The following is a 14130-nucleotide window of genomic DNA, read 5'->3' on the forward strand; positions in this document are numbered from 1 at the left end:
ATGTGTGTGTGTGGATGTGTGTGTGAGTGTGTCCTTCTGGTTGCCTCTGCCTCAAATTTCTGGGTCCCGGAAACAACGAGGCATAGCTTAAATTCCGCACGGGTTTAATCCGTGGCAGCATTTGATGCACCACCGGATGTGCCGCATAAGCGAGATGTGCCGGAGTGTGTGGCATGTCCATTCTAACGGCACTTGCAACCAGTTGCAGCTGCTTCTCCTCCTGTTTAACCCGCGTATCCAGGTTGATAATACGCGTTGCTGGCAACGAACGGATTAATTCCGTTGGCTGCGTTGTCAAACGCACAAAGCTTTGGTGCGAAATGGCGCTGCCACCGTTTGCGGCGCCTCCATAATGCAAGACAGTCGCTGACCAGGTGGGTTCAAGTGCCGTCAAAAGCAGCAGCAACAGGATATGTAAAGGACACGCCGAGCTGGCCATTATTGTTGTAAGTAGCTGTGCAACTAATTAACGGAACTGAGTGGCGCCGCGGGCGCTTTTTATACTCGCAGCTAATCGGATTCGAAAAGACACTCGACAGTCAAATGAAGTGCAGCTAAAGGTCGCTCGGCAACTGAAAGATTTATTACCGAACCCTTGTGTTTCCCCTATATGCTTAATTAATTAATCAAGTAGCCAAAAAAATGTGATTCAATCGAACCACAACGCACTTTAGAGCTTCAATTACGCGCCTCCGGCTAATTGTTGAGGAGAGCGTGCCAACAAGAGAAGCAGAGAGAAGTGAAGGGGAAAGGAGAGGCGAGTCAGGTCTGTTACTAGCCAACACAGCAAAAAGTACAAAAATTGTGCTCTTGCTTGGCTAAGCTGAACTAAGAGTTACTCTGTGAATAGCTTAAAGTGGCTTTAAGGTTGATAAATAGACCAATTTTGTTTATGGTATTCCATTAAAGTTGGTCAGAGTTTCTGACAGATTTCACATGATTTTTTACAGAAAATTGAAATTTACTTAAGATTAAAAATTTTTAATTTTCAAAATATCAAAGGGGGGACCCTTAGCATTGAACCCATGATCTAAAGATCAATATTTTTTTTTACAAAATTAATTTAATTTAAATGCAGAATGAACAAAGATGCCAAACCATTATCAAAATGGCATTCTCTTTGAAATTCGGTTAAGTTTTGACAAAGTTATGGAATTTTGAAGTTATTCAGACTTTGAATCTAACAACTTTACAAGTCAAAATTTCTGTCAGAATTCACATGATTTTTTACAGAAAATTGAAAGCTATCAGAAACAAATTTAAAGTGTTGTTTTATACTATTTACGATATAAGGAGTTGACTAAAAGTGAAAACTTGAGATTTAAAATTTTGAATTTTCAAAATTTCAAAGGGGGGACCCTTAGCATCAAACCCATGATTTAGAGGAAAATAATTTTTTTTACAAAATTAATTTAATTTAAATGCAAACCATTATCAAAATGGCATTCCGTTTCAAAATCGGTCCCAATTTGACAAAGTTATGAAAGTTTTAAGTTGGTCGAACCTTTGACCTAGCAACTTCACAAGTCAAAATTTTTGCCAGATTTCACATGATTTTTTACAGAAAGTTGAAAGCTATCAGAAACAAATTTAAAGTGTTGTTTTATATGATATTTGACTGTGAAATTGAAAAGATAGTAGAGGAAATTTCAAGCTTTAGGAATACCAAAAATATTGTTAAACTTTAAATGTTTTGAGGCTATTGAAGTGTAAGAATTTTGGGTATGATAGAGGTATATTAAAATAATCACAGCAGAGTTATATATGTATTTGTACAGACGCTACCCTTAGCTGTCAATACAATTATAGGGTATCCATAAGCAAAAGATTTCAATTTGAGCTGTGTCTGGTTGGAGCGACCAACCTTCAGCGAGTTGCGCATGCTTCGTCGTCGTTTCTACTCATTGTATAGTTGTTGTTAGAGTTGTTAGAGTTATTGTTGTTATTGTTATTGTTATTACTACAATATTTGCGGCATTCGTTCGTATTTATTTATACATACATATATTTCGTTTTTATTTCTTTACGTAAAACGGCCAAGTTGAGACACTCCCACAATTGCAAGATAACCAAAAGAGTCAGAGGCGTCGTTGCCAAGTTAATTCCTTGGTTAATCCCCTTACCATTGGCTGCCTAAGCCTCTGGTGATGTTAGCAATTGCTTAGCTGTGATTTCATGGCACAGCAATTCACACCACAGTTCAGTTTGACTTTGCCACTCGCCTCGTTTTGTATAGTGTATTTTATTTGCTATTGAGGCTGAGGAATCAAATCGAAATCGAACCGCCCACGTTTGTTTGTGGTACGTGTACTTACAACCCACTAACTGACTAACTGACTGACTGTCTGACTGTCTGACAATGCGGCTTTTGTTGGTAAGTGCAGTCATCCACAAGTTGCAAGTACTTTAACTGACATCTCCACATTTGCAGCTGTTACTGGGATTACTTGCGCTGACTTTGGCCAAACCGTCGTCGGAGCCAGCCAAGTTGGCCATTGATTCGGCACCTTCGGTGGTCTCCTATCAGGGCTCCTCACAGACACACACACGCTTCGTTATAGCCCCGATGGGTCGAGCTTTGGGCTATGTGGAACCCACGAATCTCAATCGCACATTTCACACGACTCCAAGCGAGATGAATCAACTGTTGCAGGTCCGACCTGTCTATGTGCATCATTAGCATTTTACAAATGACATTACTCGTAGTTAGGCTGTGTTTTTCTTAATATTTTATGATCAAATCAAGTTGGGAAATTTTGTATGAATTTTTAATTCCAGAAATTGCCTTTCAAAAATTAATTTTTCGACTCTTTAAATTTCAATACAATCTTTTAATAAATGTGATTATCAGCTTAATATTATTTACATATAAAAAACATATTTTAGAAAAATTCTTATGTTAAACATATTTTTTGTAATTTTTTCTTAATTATTGATATCTTTCTACTATTACAATTTATAAAAATTAGTATAAAATAAAACTCATTTGTTATTTGTAATTGTCACATAAAGAGAGGAAAATTTAGTTAAAATCACTATGTTAAATCAATTTTTCTCTAATTTACAACTTTGTATTATGTTACTGCAATTTGTAAAAAATAAAATTTAAATAAATGTCATTTATTGGATAAAGTTAGGAACTTAAAATAAAAAACTACTAATTAAATCATGATGCACTATTTCAAATAATAAAAAGCTTTATTGAATGCTAATGAAATTAAATTTTGTAAAAAACAACTAAAAAAATTAATTGTAACTATTTAAATTTGTACCACTTGAATTTTTACAAAAAATAAGAAATTTGAAATAAATGTCAATTTATATATATTTGGTTTTGACAGTTAAAATAAATGAATGTTGTAAATTAAATTTATTGTCATTTTTTTTGTCGAAGTACATACTAACCTTGTTTCAATTTCAATTTTCTAAAAAAGAGCAAACCTAAAAAATATAATATATTTATTCAAATGTTGCCAGCGAGTGTCAGTCGTCCTTATACGCGTCTGCCGACGCCTTCTGCAATGCTCAAGTCGCTGGAGTTCGCGGAGAATACCATGGAGGAGTCTGCCTTGGAGTTCTATGAGAATTGTAATATTGCCTGGCGAGCCCAATACACAAATCCCGCCCTGGCCTGCCTGAGTATTGGCAACGAGTTCCAGCCAATTACAACTGGCAAGAGGGAGATGACATCTCAATTTACACCAAATAGAGATACGGACTCGGAGAATAATCAAAATGGTAATGCCACTTATCGTGTGTATAACGAAGTTGAAATGATTGAATTATTGTCGGATATCGATTCGGATTTAGAAAATTATCTGCCGTTGGTTGGTCCGACAACTCATTAAAATTTCTTGTTAATTCTCAAAAAAATTGTCTGTTCTATTCTAAATTGTGTCTCATTTTTAATCACAGGTTGGTCTTGTTTGGTCAATCGGTGTCGCCTCTAAAAGCTGGCTTACAACTGACATTTTGATTGGAGCCAGCTGCTTTTTTATATGATTATAATGCAAACTCATTTATATAACTGCTCTCTTCTCACTTTCAATCGTTACTTTGTGTGAAATAAATGTGCATTTTCATCTTGTTTTCACAATAATCAATCGTCGCAACCTTCGACAACTTTTGTGGCCCCAGTGTCGTGTTTAAGCCAAGTTTGTAGCTGAACTGAGCCTCGTCGAAGGCTAATTGTCGTTTCAATCTTTGTCAGGCCTAAATTCATAATTTTTTGACTCATTTATCCGTTTGGTTTCAGTTCAAGTTCAATGCTTTGAGTTTTTTCTCCAACGAGTTTGCCAATTTGTTTTGTATTAGCTTGAAGGACACAATTTGGCCAAAAGCACATTTTTGCGGTATAAAAGAGTTAGTTGTGAGCTCCAACAGCATCAGTCAACAGCTCAACTTCATTCCGAGTAAACCACAAAAAATAAAACCCTTAATTCAATATGTTCCGTTACGTAAGTATCTGGAGAGGATTGGGTATTATCTGATGGAGTTTTTATAGTATTTTCTCTGATTTATAGCTTGCCATCTGTGCTCTGGCCACGTTTGTTGCCGCTGCTCCTGGTTTTGTGGAGCAACATCATGTGGTTGCCACCGCTCCCGTTGTGACCAAGGTGGTGCAAGCCGCTCCTTTGGCCACTTCCCACCAGAGCTTCACACAGTTCCACAACCAGGCCGTCATCACGCCCGTCGTTAAGACCGTTCCAGTGGTGCAGCATGTGGCTCCAGTGGTGCCAGTTGTCAAGCATGTGTCGCCAGTGGTGCATCATGTGGCTCCCGTTGTGCCCGTCGTCAAGCATGTGGCTCCAGTGGTGCCAGTGGTCAAGACCTTTGTTGCACCCGCTGTGCACCACCAGACCTATGTGGCTCCCGTCTCTGTGGTCAAGACCGTGCCCCACGCCGTCTCCCACCAGAGCCACACCCAGATCCACCAGAAGGCCGTCTACACTCCAGTTGTGAAGACCATCGCCACTCCAGTGGTGCCAGTTGTGAACCACCACGTTGCTGTTGCCGCTCCCGTTGCCCATGTCTATCACCATTAGGAAACTTATTTATCGATAAATCTTTGATTGTTGATTATTTGAATAAATAAACGAATGTTGATCTAATCACTTGGTTATCATTATACGTATTATATAATAATAAGTTGGGTATATGCATTTATTTATAAAAGTGTGGGTTTAATTTAATGTAATTGAATTTAAGGGATATCAACAAACTTTAACGCCAAAATGTCATTTTATTGTAAGATAAAATTTCCTCAGCTATGTTGTGTGCAAATTTCAGCCTTCTACGTCTTATGGTTTGGGCTGTGCAATGATCAGTGAGTTTATCTATTCAGTTATAAATAACAGCTGTACATAAAACATTTTAGTTGTAAAAATTATAATCTTGGTTTTTAAGATTGAGAGATTTCAGTTGACGCTAAGTAAATAAATAAATAAATTATAACCTTCATTTAAACTATTATTTACACTATTTGTTGTAAATATTTGTTATAGTTACTCAAGCTATTCTACGCATAGCATTTGCAGCCTATTCTTTACATTTGCTACGCATTCTATTATTAATGAGCTTCCAGGAATTTTGTTTTATTTCATATATTTGCCTTGTTGTCGTTTTCTATGCAATTCTATGGCATGTTCCGTTCTATTATCATAGACTCTATGCTGTTTTTCTCTAAGCAACTGGAGACAAAGCATACAAGACAATTACAAAGCCGCGTGTGTGCTTACAAATATTTGACAAATATGTCGTACTTATTATGATAGTTATAAGTAGTATTGTGAAAAGTGCACAAAGGATATGAAATTGCGACTGTTATAAACAGGCGTTTTAGCTGTTCCTGTAAAGCATCTATTAATACTGTGGCGTAGTTATAGTCAAGCTCTCAAATGTTAGACAGACAATTAAGCATTATAAATTCTATTTAGTTTACAAAGGATTTGAAAGCACGTTGAACGGCCACGAATTAGATTTTGACCGCGGATTCAATTAGAATTTGTTTTATTTTATTAGTACACGTGTTGAACGGTTCGCAGGTTGACAACTTGTCCACTTAGTTATCAAGCTTACAAAGCATAAGTGTTGTCTACTTTTAAGAAGCGAAAAACATGTTCTAAAAATGTTACATATATTTTATTAAAAGAATACTTAAGAAATTAAAATTTTTTATGTTTCTTTATCAAATAAAATTTGAATAGTTTAATTTTTATTTAAGTTAGTTGTCCTAATTTTCAATAACTAACTTTGTTTGAGTAAATATTAAGTGCCGCTTTTTATAATCCAGCTATAGTTTATCTAAATGGTTTTTTTGAATTTCACAATAATTTCTAAAAATTAATAATATGTGCTAGCTATTTTATTTAACTAAGAATTATATTATTTACTGAAATTTATGATTTTTCTGAAAATTTAAATCATATTTTAGTTAGAGGAAAAAAAGTGGAAAATAAATGATTTTTAACAAGCCTAGAATTCCAGCTGCCCGCTGTATTCATAATTTCTCGTGAATCCGTTTTAAAAAGAATCAGACTTAAAAAAAACGACCTTTTGACAAAGGATTTTAAAATTAAAAATTCTATAAGTGTGTGTATTGATTTTCAATTTATTTATTGCCTTATTTATGGCTCAAGGATTCGATTAATGATGGTTTTGGTAAGTGGAACTTTTTACTTGTGGTAGGCGGTATAGGCAACTGGAGCGCTGACGACAGTCTTGACCAGAGGTGCAGAGTGGACGACGGGCACAGAGTGCAGCACAGGAGCAGCAGCATAGGTATGGACAACGGGAGCGGTGTGAACCACGGGAGCAGCGTGGACAACGGACGAGTGGACAACGGGAGCAGCATGGACAACGGGAGCGGTGTGCACGAGAGGAGCATGATAGGTCTGGACAACTGGCACCTTACGCAGCAGATTCACATTGCTCTGGTGGGTGATGGCCGAGGAGGCGCTGGTGTCCACGTAGGCGGTCTTGGCCAGCACGGCAGCGGGTTGCACAATGGTGTGTGTCTCGGCTAAGAGACCAGGAGCAGTAGCTGCAACGGCAATGCAAGCAAAGAAGGCAACCTGAAAGGATAAGAAATGAAAATAAATAAGGATTATTAAAATTTATTGGAACTTATTTTGAGTGGAAAATATTTGAATTGATTATCCTGCTGCAACTTACGAATTTGAACATGTTTGGAGGTTTTGAATTTGGTTTTTGTTTGATTAGTGCGTTGATTGCAACTGTTGATGTTTGGGCCAAGTTTCGGCTGCTTTTATACAGTTGATATTTCGGTAACTTCCAATTCTGGTTTACGCGCATTGTTGTTAAGTACACGAAAGCTGAACTTGAGCCGCCAACCGGTTTGTGTGACGGCAGCTTCTAAGCTCCATCAAAGTCCAATGGGAAGTTCATAAACTGACCTAGGTTTGCCATTGTCAGTATCTTTAAGTCTGTCTCTCTGTGTATGTGTGATAGGAAGCTAAGTACTTACTTATGTATTGTTATTGCGGCTCTGCACCCACTAAGCAAAGCAATCAGTCAACCACTCTTGACAATGGCAACAGTAATTGGCCTTATGCTTACGCAAATTGTAAATTGAACTGAGAACTGGGAACTGAGACTAGAGACTTGAGAATTGTATGTGTGGGAAGTCATTTGCTTAGCCATTTTTTTTTTTAACTTATTCTCTGTCTTATCCTGCATCCTGTGTTGCAGCTTCATCGATTGCCAGTCTGGCATTTGGCTTTTATCTTTGCCTGCAATGCCATCTTCACTGACATTTTCAAGTCACTCCATCTAATTGAGTTGCGTTCCTTTGAATTGACAGTTTCATTATGTGTTGCAGGATGTTTGCCTCTCTATGTGTGTGTGTGTGTGTGTGTGTGTGTGTGTGTGCTTGTGTGTGTGGCAAGAGGAGTGCTCACTCTGTGGTTCTTACATCAGCAATTGAATTATGTGTTTCGTCTCTGACGTTGAAGCGCATAACAAGATGAATTGCGTTGCAAGAACTTCTTCTAATCAATTGAATTATTTTATGATATAAATACTTCATTTCAAACATTTGATAGCCCCATTACCTAAACGTCTGACCCAATTAACAATAGGAAAAAATTCTTGAATTGCGTCTGCTTTTGAGGTAAGTCTATTGAGTAAGACCTGCATTTTTGGTAGAAGAGTTATACAAGAATTAAAAAAAAATTGTTATTATTTAATTTACTAAAGTAATTGTCCTTAATCTAATACTTTTTACAATTTGTTTAATTTTCTTAAATTTTTCTTTAGTTCTACTCTGTTTGAACCAGTTCTTGATTTGTATATTTAAATATTCTATTTCAAATTTGTATTAATGTGTTTCAAAAAGCATATTGCATTTTTTAAATAATAAATGTTGTATTTCAAACATGAATTGGAAGTTAAGCTGTACATTTTATAGGATTTAAAAGCTTTTGAACATATTTATTCAGCTGAGCAAGTTAAGAGTCCTTGAGATTAGATTTACTGGGAAAAGCTCATGAAAGCGATTCTGTTTAATTCTATTCTAGTGTCTGTTTGATAGGAAGCACCACAAAAGTAGCTTAAGAAATTCCTGGAGCTAAAAATTTATACAATTTCGCTTGATGTTGGGCTCTTCAATAGTCTAAGTATCTTTAGGATGAACGTTTTAATAATATTAATATAAATATAAATTTAAATATTATAAAATTTTCAAATTATTAAGAATGATGAATATAATAACCCATTTAACCAAACTAATTTCTAAAAAGCAAAGATTTATTTTTGGTTCGATGTTATTTTTACGGGTTTCCCCAATACTCAAGATTATTTTTCCTTCCAATAAAAATTACAATCAAAACACAATAAATATTTTATTATCTTTACTTTTCAAAGGTACTATAATTTAAGAAAGAAAAATTAATGAAATTTCAAATTTGTTGTAAAATATATTCTTATTTATTTATTTTAATCTCAGAGTAATCGGCGAATAATTATTAAAAATGTATAATAAAGCTAGAAAATAAGATATTAGCAAATAAACTTTGTAGAGAAGCTACGAGCTGTTTACAAATCATTTACTTGACCAAGTTGAGCAGCTGTTAATTAATTAACAGTATTTCAGAACACAACTTCAAAGATGCGCATTTATTCATCATCAAGTGGGACTGACACACAAACAATACGAAATAAATTATACATATTGCAATTGTAACTGCAGCATTCAAATTAAGGCGAAATTGCAACATCGACAACTTTAACTTGGTCAGATCCAGTTGATGATTGCTGTTGTTGTGGTTGTTGTTGTGGTTGTGGTTGTTGTTGTTAGCGTTGTTTCATGATTCATGGCCAAGCAGACAAACAGTCCAGACCAGAGACGTATGTGGATGGAGCCATAAAAGCCACTACTCGTACTCCAGCCAAGTGCAGCTGCCGCCGTTAAGTGCCCACTTAAGAGGCTCTGTCTCAGGCCCTATGTCAAGGTTAACCCACGGACGACAAGCCCCACGCGTACTTAACCCACAATTTTTTTTTTTTTTTTGACAAGATCTTATAATATTTTTTTGGGGTCTAAGGGGCACCGTAAAGGGGGACTTAACGGCTTGACAGTTACACGTACTTAAGATAAACATCTTTGAAAATTTTTCAAAAATTAAATACTATACAAAAAGTGGACAATGCGTCGTGAAATCTGCAGCATCTGTGGCTCGTAAATCCTAATTTTATGTTGTGTCAACTGCAGTTTAATTTGCCTTTTGTTTTTGGCCATGTTTCGTGAGCAGAGCAATGCGAGATTTTGTTATGAAGTGGTTATATATCTTGGCTGTTATAGAAAATCCTTTAGATAGTTGCAGAATTTGCGAAATCTTTGAGATATTTGCTTTCTAATTATGGTCATGTTTCAAGCGAATAATAAACCACACAACTTTAAAACTTAAATGTTTGTGCTTATTCTTGACTGGCAGAAAATCAGGAATTCGAGAATTCTCTGAATTATTTTCCATCTGATTTTGTACCACTTTCTTGCGATTCATTTAACCACACAACAATGAAAGCTAATAGAGAAAATCCTTCGGATACTTCGGATACGAATTATTTGCCTTCTGATTTTCGCCAAGTTTCATGGGATTTATTGAGCCACTTTGCAATAAGTCTTAAAGCGGCCCACTGAATAATCTTGGTTTGCTGAGAAAATGCTCTAGAAATTACCAGAATTCCAGAATAGAGAATTCCAAGCTATTTGCCTAATTACCCTTTCACCCAGAGACCCAGTTGGCCATCCAATGTGCTCAGTTTGTTAAAGTAGGCCTTCAGTTAATCCACCAAAACGAATTGCAATGTTGTCATTAGTTGTCATTTGATAATCGATATTTTGACATTTTGTTGTCCAAACAATTGGTGCAAAAAATCATTTGTCACAAATTTTGGTATATAAACGTGTCTTAGGCTGAAATAAGTTATGAGTTCTTACTGGAGTTTGCTGGCTGGCAATTCAAACTAAGACTAAATCCAATTCAACCATCCAACACAATGCATCGAGCGGTAATTAAATAAATTTATATAATGCTTACAATAATTTATTTAAATATAATATTATTTTCTAATTTCCACTTAACAGCTGCTATATTCACTGGCGATAATCGCCTGTCTTGTGGCACTTGCCCCAACTGGAGAGGGACTAAGGTATACCCTGGAAAATGTGGCACGATTTGCTAATGCAAATCAGTTGGCTGACGTCTGAGTTGAGCCACTTTTGTGGCAAGTTAGCTGTAGCAAGTTGAAAGCATTGTTATCTCTGCATTGTTGTTGGTTACGTTTGTATTTGTTTTAATAAAATAAAATATATGTTGAAAATTATTTTAAATGTGTGTTCGAAATTATGGTTTGCTAAAAATTATTGTTCTATAAATTACTCAGTAGTATAAATTATTGTCCTATAAATTACTGAGACTTGAAGTGTCAGATCAAGTGCAGAATCATTTCCTTGAGTCATGTAAATTTTTTAGTTAAATTATGTATACTTCAAGAGCATTTTTATATATTTTGAAATCAGAAGAACATAAAATGTATGTTTCAATAATACTTTTATTTTTTATTTATATTTTTTTTTCGTGTATAACATAACAATTTCAATAAATTGGAGGTAATTTAATGATGCAGAGTGTAGGCCAAAGGAGCTGTGTGCACGACAGACTTGATCAAGGGAGCGGAGTGCACCACTGGCACCACTGGAGCAGCATGGACAGTGTGGACAAGAGGAGCGTGGTGAACAACTGGAGCGTGGTGAACAACTGGAGCATGGTGGACAACAGCAGGTGCAGAATGGTATGTGGTCTTCAGGACTGGAGCGACTACTTGGTGAACGACAGGCTTGCTGTGGACCTGAGTGATGCTCTGGTGGGAGACAGCAGAGGGAGCGCTGTGCACCACAGTGCCTACCTTGGCCAGCACAGGCTCATGCACCACATGGTGGGTCTCAATAAGACCAGCACTGGCGGAGGCAATCAAAAGAGCAACGATAGCAACCTGTAGAATATATAAAGAATATTTTTAAGCCATAAAGATCATTTAATATAACTACATTCAAATTTCAACTTACGAATTTGAACATTTTGAGTTTTGTTAATTTTTTGTTGGTTGTACTGCGAAGAAGCTGACGATGTGAACTGATGACTTTGGATTCTGCATTTAACGCTTTTATAGGAATCGTTGGCTGCCTTAAGGGCTCAAAGAGTCGATAACAGCTTGAGGCAGGTCGTCCACCTTGAAGCGCGTTTGATAAGACGGCAGCAGTAAAAAGACATCGTTGCAGCAATCGGAAATAATTACAGACACGATCTCATACAAACTAGTTGAATTCGTGCTCGGGTTTTGAGTTTGGGTTTGATTTTAATTTTGATTTTGACTGGGGTTATGCTCAGTCGCATTGAAGGTCAGAGATTTTGTTGGTTTGGCTTTGGTTTTCAGCTTGAAAACTTCCCTCGCTGGTTCTATATAAACTCCAGTGTAAGCCCACAAAATATCATCAGTTTCAATTGAAATCTACTCGCTTCAATATGTTCAAATTCGTAAGTTTTCATTGAGCATAATTGTCCTGTCAGAGTTTTTATAAGATTACTTTTTCTACAGGTTGCTATCGTTGCTCTTTTGATTGCCTCCGCCAGTGCTGGTCTTATTGAGACCCACCATGTGGTGCATGAGCCTGTGCTGGCCAAGGTAGGCACTGTGGTGCACAGCGCTCCCTCTGCTGTCTCCCACCAGAGCATCACCCAAGTCCACAGCAAGCCTGTCGTTCACCAAGTCGTCGCTCCAGTCCTGAAGACCACATACCATTCTGCACCTGCTGTTGTCCACCACGCTCCAGTTGTTCACCACGCTCCTCTTGTCCACACTGTCCATGCTGCTCCAGTGGTGCCAGTGGTGCACTCCGCTCCTTTGATCAAGTCTGTCGTGCACACAGCTCCTTTGGCCTACACTCTGCATCATTAGAAAGATTTTGAACTTTGCCATTCACTTGTGATAAAAAATTTATGATATTTGTTGAAATAAACTTTTTCGTTTCATTATAAATTTGTTTGTTTATTTTAAATCGCTATAAAAGCAGACTTTTACAAGAAAATTATGAGTAGACCTGAAAGTGATCTCCAAATTTTTTAAATAATTAAAATGCATATCAAGACATGTTGAAAATTTCACTTACCAAAATCATGGCAATAACAAATGTCGTTGTTCCTGAAGTTTATCAAAGTATCAATATTTTTATTGAGAGATTTAATTTATTCTACCATTTATTTACTACAATTAATTAATTCCTGAATTAAATAAAATATATTTTAAATAAATTTATTTAGTTTCCTATTTACAAATATATTTTCTATTAAATAAATCTTGCATGTCTTTGTATTATTTTGATAATTGATTTGTATTTATTTAATTTATAATATGATTTATTAATAATTTGCTGGAAACTCGGAATTCTTCTGTTATTAATCTCTGATATTTCAGGAACTGCAGATCTTAAGATTCAATTGAAATTAATTTATATGGCTTTCATAATATTTCAATAAATATTATTTGGTCAATTGTCATCAAAATCTCTATAGATTCGTAGCACAGATTTGATTAACAAGGTCTTTCGAGCAGATCAATGCTTCTGCAGTCTTATACGCGACTCTTATACAGCTCTTTCAAAAAGCGTTGCATACTTTGAGGCTGTTTCAATAAATTTAGTTTATAATTAAAAGACATTTCAATTTGTTCGCTTTAGGAATTTATTCAGTTAGGGCATTTTATTGCACACAATTAATGTAGATTCTAGAAATTTTTTTTTTATGATTTTTGTGTTGGTTTTCTTGCATAAACAGGGTACTCAAATGAAAATAGAAAATGTATATGTATGTGTGGACAGGAGAAGATGGTGGCAGCGAATTTCGGCATGTGTTGTGTGAGTGTTTGTGTGTGTCTTTCTTCAGACTGCTGGAGAAGATTACCACAGATGCTTCACGACAACTGGAGCTGGATGCACCTGACTGATGGCAATGTGAGAAACAGGAGCAGGCACATAGCTCACAAGTCGGGGAGCAGCAACAACGTGACTAGCATAAAGTGGATGTCCCCAGGGAGAGGCAACCAGAGCAGGACCAACTAGGCTGGGAGCAGGAGCAGGAGCTGGAACGGGAGCTGGAGCGGGAGCGGGAGCGGGAGCGGGAGCAGCAGCCACCAGGCTGAGCAGAGCAACAAAGACGCACTGTAAATAGAGACTATTAATATTATAATTTCTAAGAAATGTAGTTGCTTATTACTTACGAGCTTGAACATTTTGTATTGTCGATGGTTTGCAACGATTTGACATAGAATTGCAATGATCACTGGCCTATTTATACGGAAAACAATTGTGCGAGAATTTGCTCTAAATGGTCAACTGCATGTGCATCAGTCAGGTGTGTGTGTGTGTATCAGTGTGTGTGTGTGTGTGTCAACGCCTCTGCACTCGCCACCTCAACAAACACACGCGACACTTGATGCATTCAGAAACCTTTCCGGGGGCAGGTTCTCAACTTACCAGGCCAGGTTTTGGTTTGGTCTATGATTTAACTGGTTCTATATGCAGCTAACCATATTGTCAGCTATCAATTCGTGCAA

At 36.6% G+C, this 14130-nt stretch overlaps 7 protein-coding genes across 7 annotated transcripts; 4 read left to right on the forward strand and 3 right to left on the reverse strand.

Annotated features, from left to right (window-relative positions):
- The first annotated feature begins 2231 nt into the window (after window positions 1–2231).
- On the forward strand, window positions 2232–2774 carry LOC117788305. The gene is made up of 2 exons (XM_034627036.1): window positions 2232–2374; window positions 2432–2774. Exons 1-2 carry the CDS (start codon window positions 2360–2362, stop codon window positions 2678–2680), a joined length of 264 nt encoding a protein of 87 aa, XP_034482927.1. The 5' UTR covers window positions 2232–2359; the 3' UTR covers window positions 2681–2774.
- A 662-nt stretch (window positions 2775–3436) lies between these two features.
- Window positions 3437–4103, forward strand: LOC117787636. Its single transcript, XM_034626208.1, has 2 exons — window positions 3437–3738; window positions 3916–4103. Exons 1-2 carry the CDS (start codon window positions 3468–3470, stop codon window positions 3948–3950), a joined length of 306 nt encoding a protein of 101 aa, XP_034482099.1. The 5' UTR covers window positions 3437–3467; the 3' UTR covers window positions 3951–4103.
- A 293-nt stretch (window positions 4104–4396) lies between these two features.
- On the forward strand, window positions 4397–5111 carry LOC117788226. Its single transcript, XM_034626924.1, has 2 exons — window positions 4397–4457; window positions 4524–5111. Exons 1-2 carry the CDS (start codon window positions 4446–4448, stop codon window positions 5043–5045), a joined length of 534 nt encoding a protein of 177 aa, XP_034482815.1. The 5' UTR covers window positions 4397–4445; the 3' UTR covers window positions 5046–5111.
- A 1479-nt stretch (window positions 5112–6590) lies between these two features.
- On the reverse strand, window positions 6591–7229 carry LOC117787679 (A-kinase anchor protein 14). The gene is made up of 2 exons (XM_034626264.1): window positions 7174–7229; window positions 6591–7073 (listed from the first exon to the last, which is right to left on the reverse strand). Exons 1-2 carry the CDS (start codon window positions 7183–7185, stop codon window positions 6675–6677), a joined length of 411 nt encoding a protein of 136 aa, XP_034482155.1. The 5' UTR covers window positions 7186–7229; the 3' UTR covers window positions 6591–6674.
- A 3826-nt stretch (window positions 7230–11055) lies between these two features.
- Window positions 11056–11636, reverse strand: LOC117787680 (A-kinase anchor protein 14). The gene is made up of 2 exons (XM_034626265.1): window positions 11588–11636; window positions 11056–11514 (listed from the first exon to the last, which is right to left on the reverse strand). The coding sequence occupies exons 1-2, from the start codon at window positions 11597–11599 to the stop codon at window positions 11137–11139; spliced, it is 390 nt and encodes a 129-aa protein (XP_034482156.1). The 5' UTR covers window positions 11600–11636; the 3' UTR covers window positions 11056–11136.
- A 393-nt stretch (window positions 11637–12029) lies between these two features.
- On the forward strand, window positions 12030–12558 carry LOC117788131 (retinin-like). The gene is made up of 2 exons (XM_034626798.1): window positions 12030–12056; window positions 12118–12558. Exons 1-2 carry the CDS (start codon window positions 12045–12047, stop codon window positions 12475–12477), a joined length of 372 nt encoding a protein of 123 aa, XP_034482689.1. The 5' UTR covers window positions 12030–12044; the 3' UTR covers window positions 12478–12558.
- A 683-nt stretch (window positions 12559–13241) lies between these two features.
- Window positions 13242–13835, reverse strand: LOC117786966 (neuropeptide-like 3). The gene is made up of 2 exons (XM_034625398.1): window positions 13795–13835; window positions 13242–13735 (listed from the first exon to the last, which is right to left on the reverse strand). Exons 1-2 carry the CDS (start codon window positions 13804–13806, stop codon window positions 13475–13477), a joined length of 273 nt encoding a protein of 90 aa, XP_034481289.1. The 5' UTR covers window positions 13807–13835; the 3' UTR covers window positions 13242–13474.
- Window positions 13836–14130: the final 295 nt, after the last annotated feature.

This window comes from Drosophila innubila (assembly GCF_004354385.1).
Source record: "Drosophila innubila isolate TH190305 chromosome 3L unlocalized genomic scaffold, UK_Dinn_1.0 0_D_3L, whole genome shotgun sequence".
NCBI classification, from domain to species: domain Eukaryota; kingdom Metazoa; phylum Arthropoda; class Insecta; order Diptera; family Drosophilidae; genus Drosophila; species Drosophila innubila.

What these genes read in the sequence shown, in the direction of transcription:
- LOC117787636 (XM_034626208.1), top strand. Translation starts at nt 3,468, where the DNA reads ATGTTGCCAGCGAGTGTCAGTCGTCCTTATACGCGTCTGCCGACGCCT. An exon ending in CTCGGAGAATAATCAAAATG is followed by an intron (nt 3,739 to 3,915) that starts GTAATGCCACTT and finishes TTTTAATCACAG; the next exon opens with GTTGGTCTTGTTTGGTCAAT.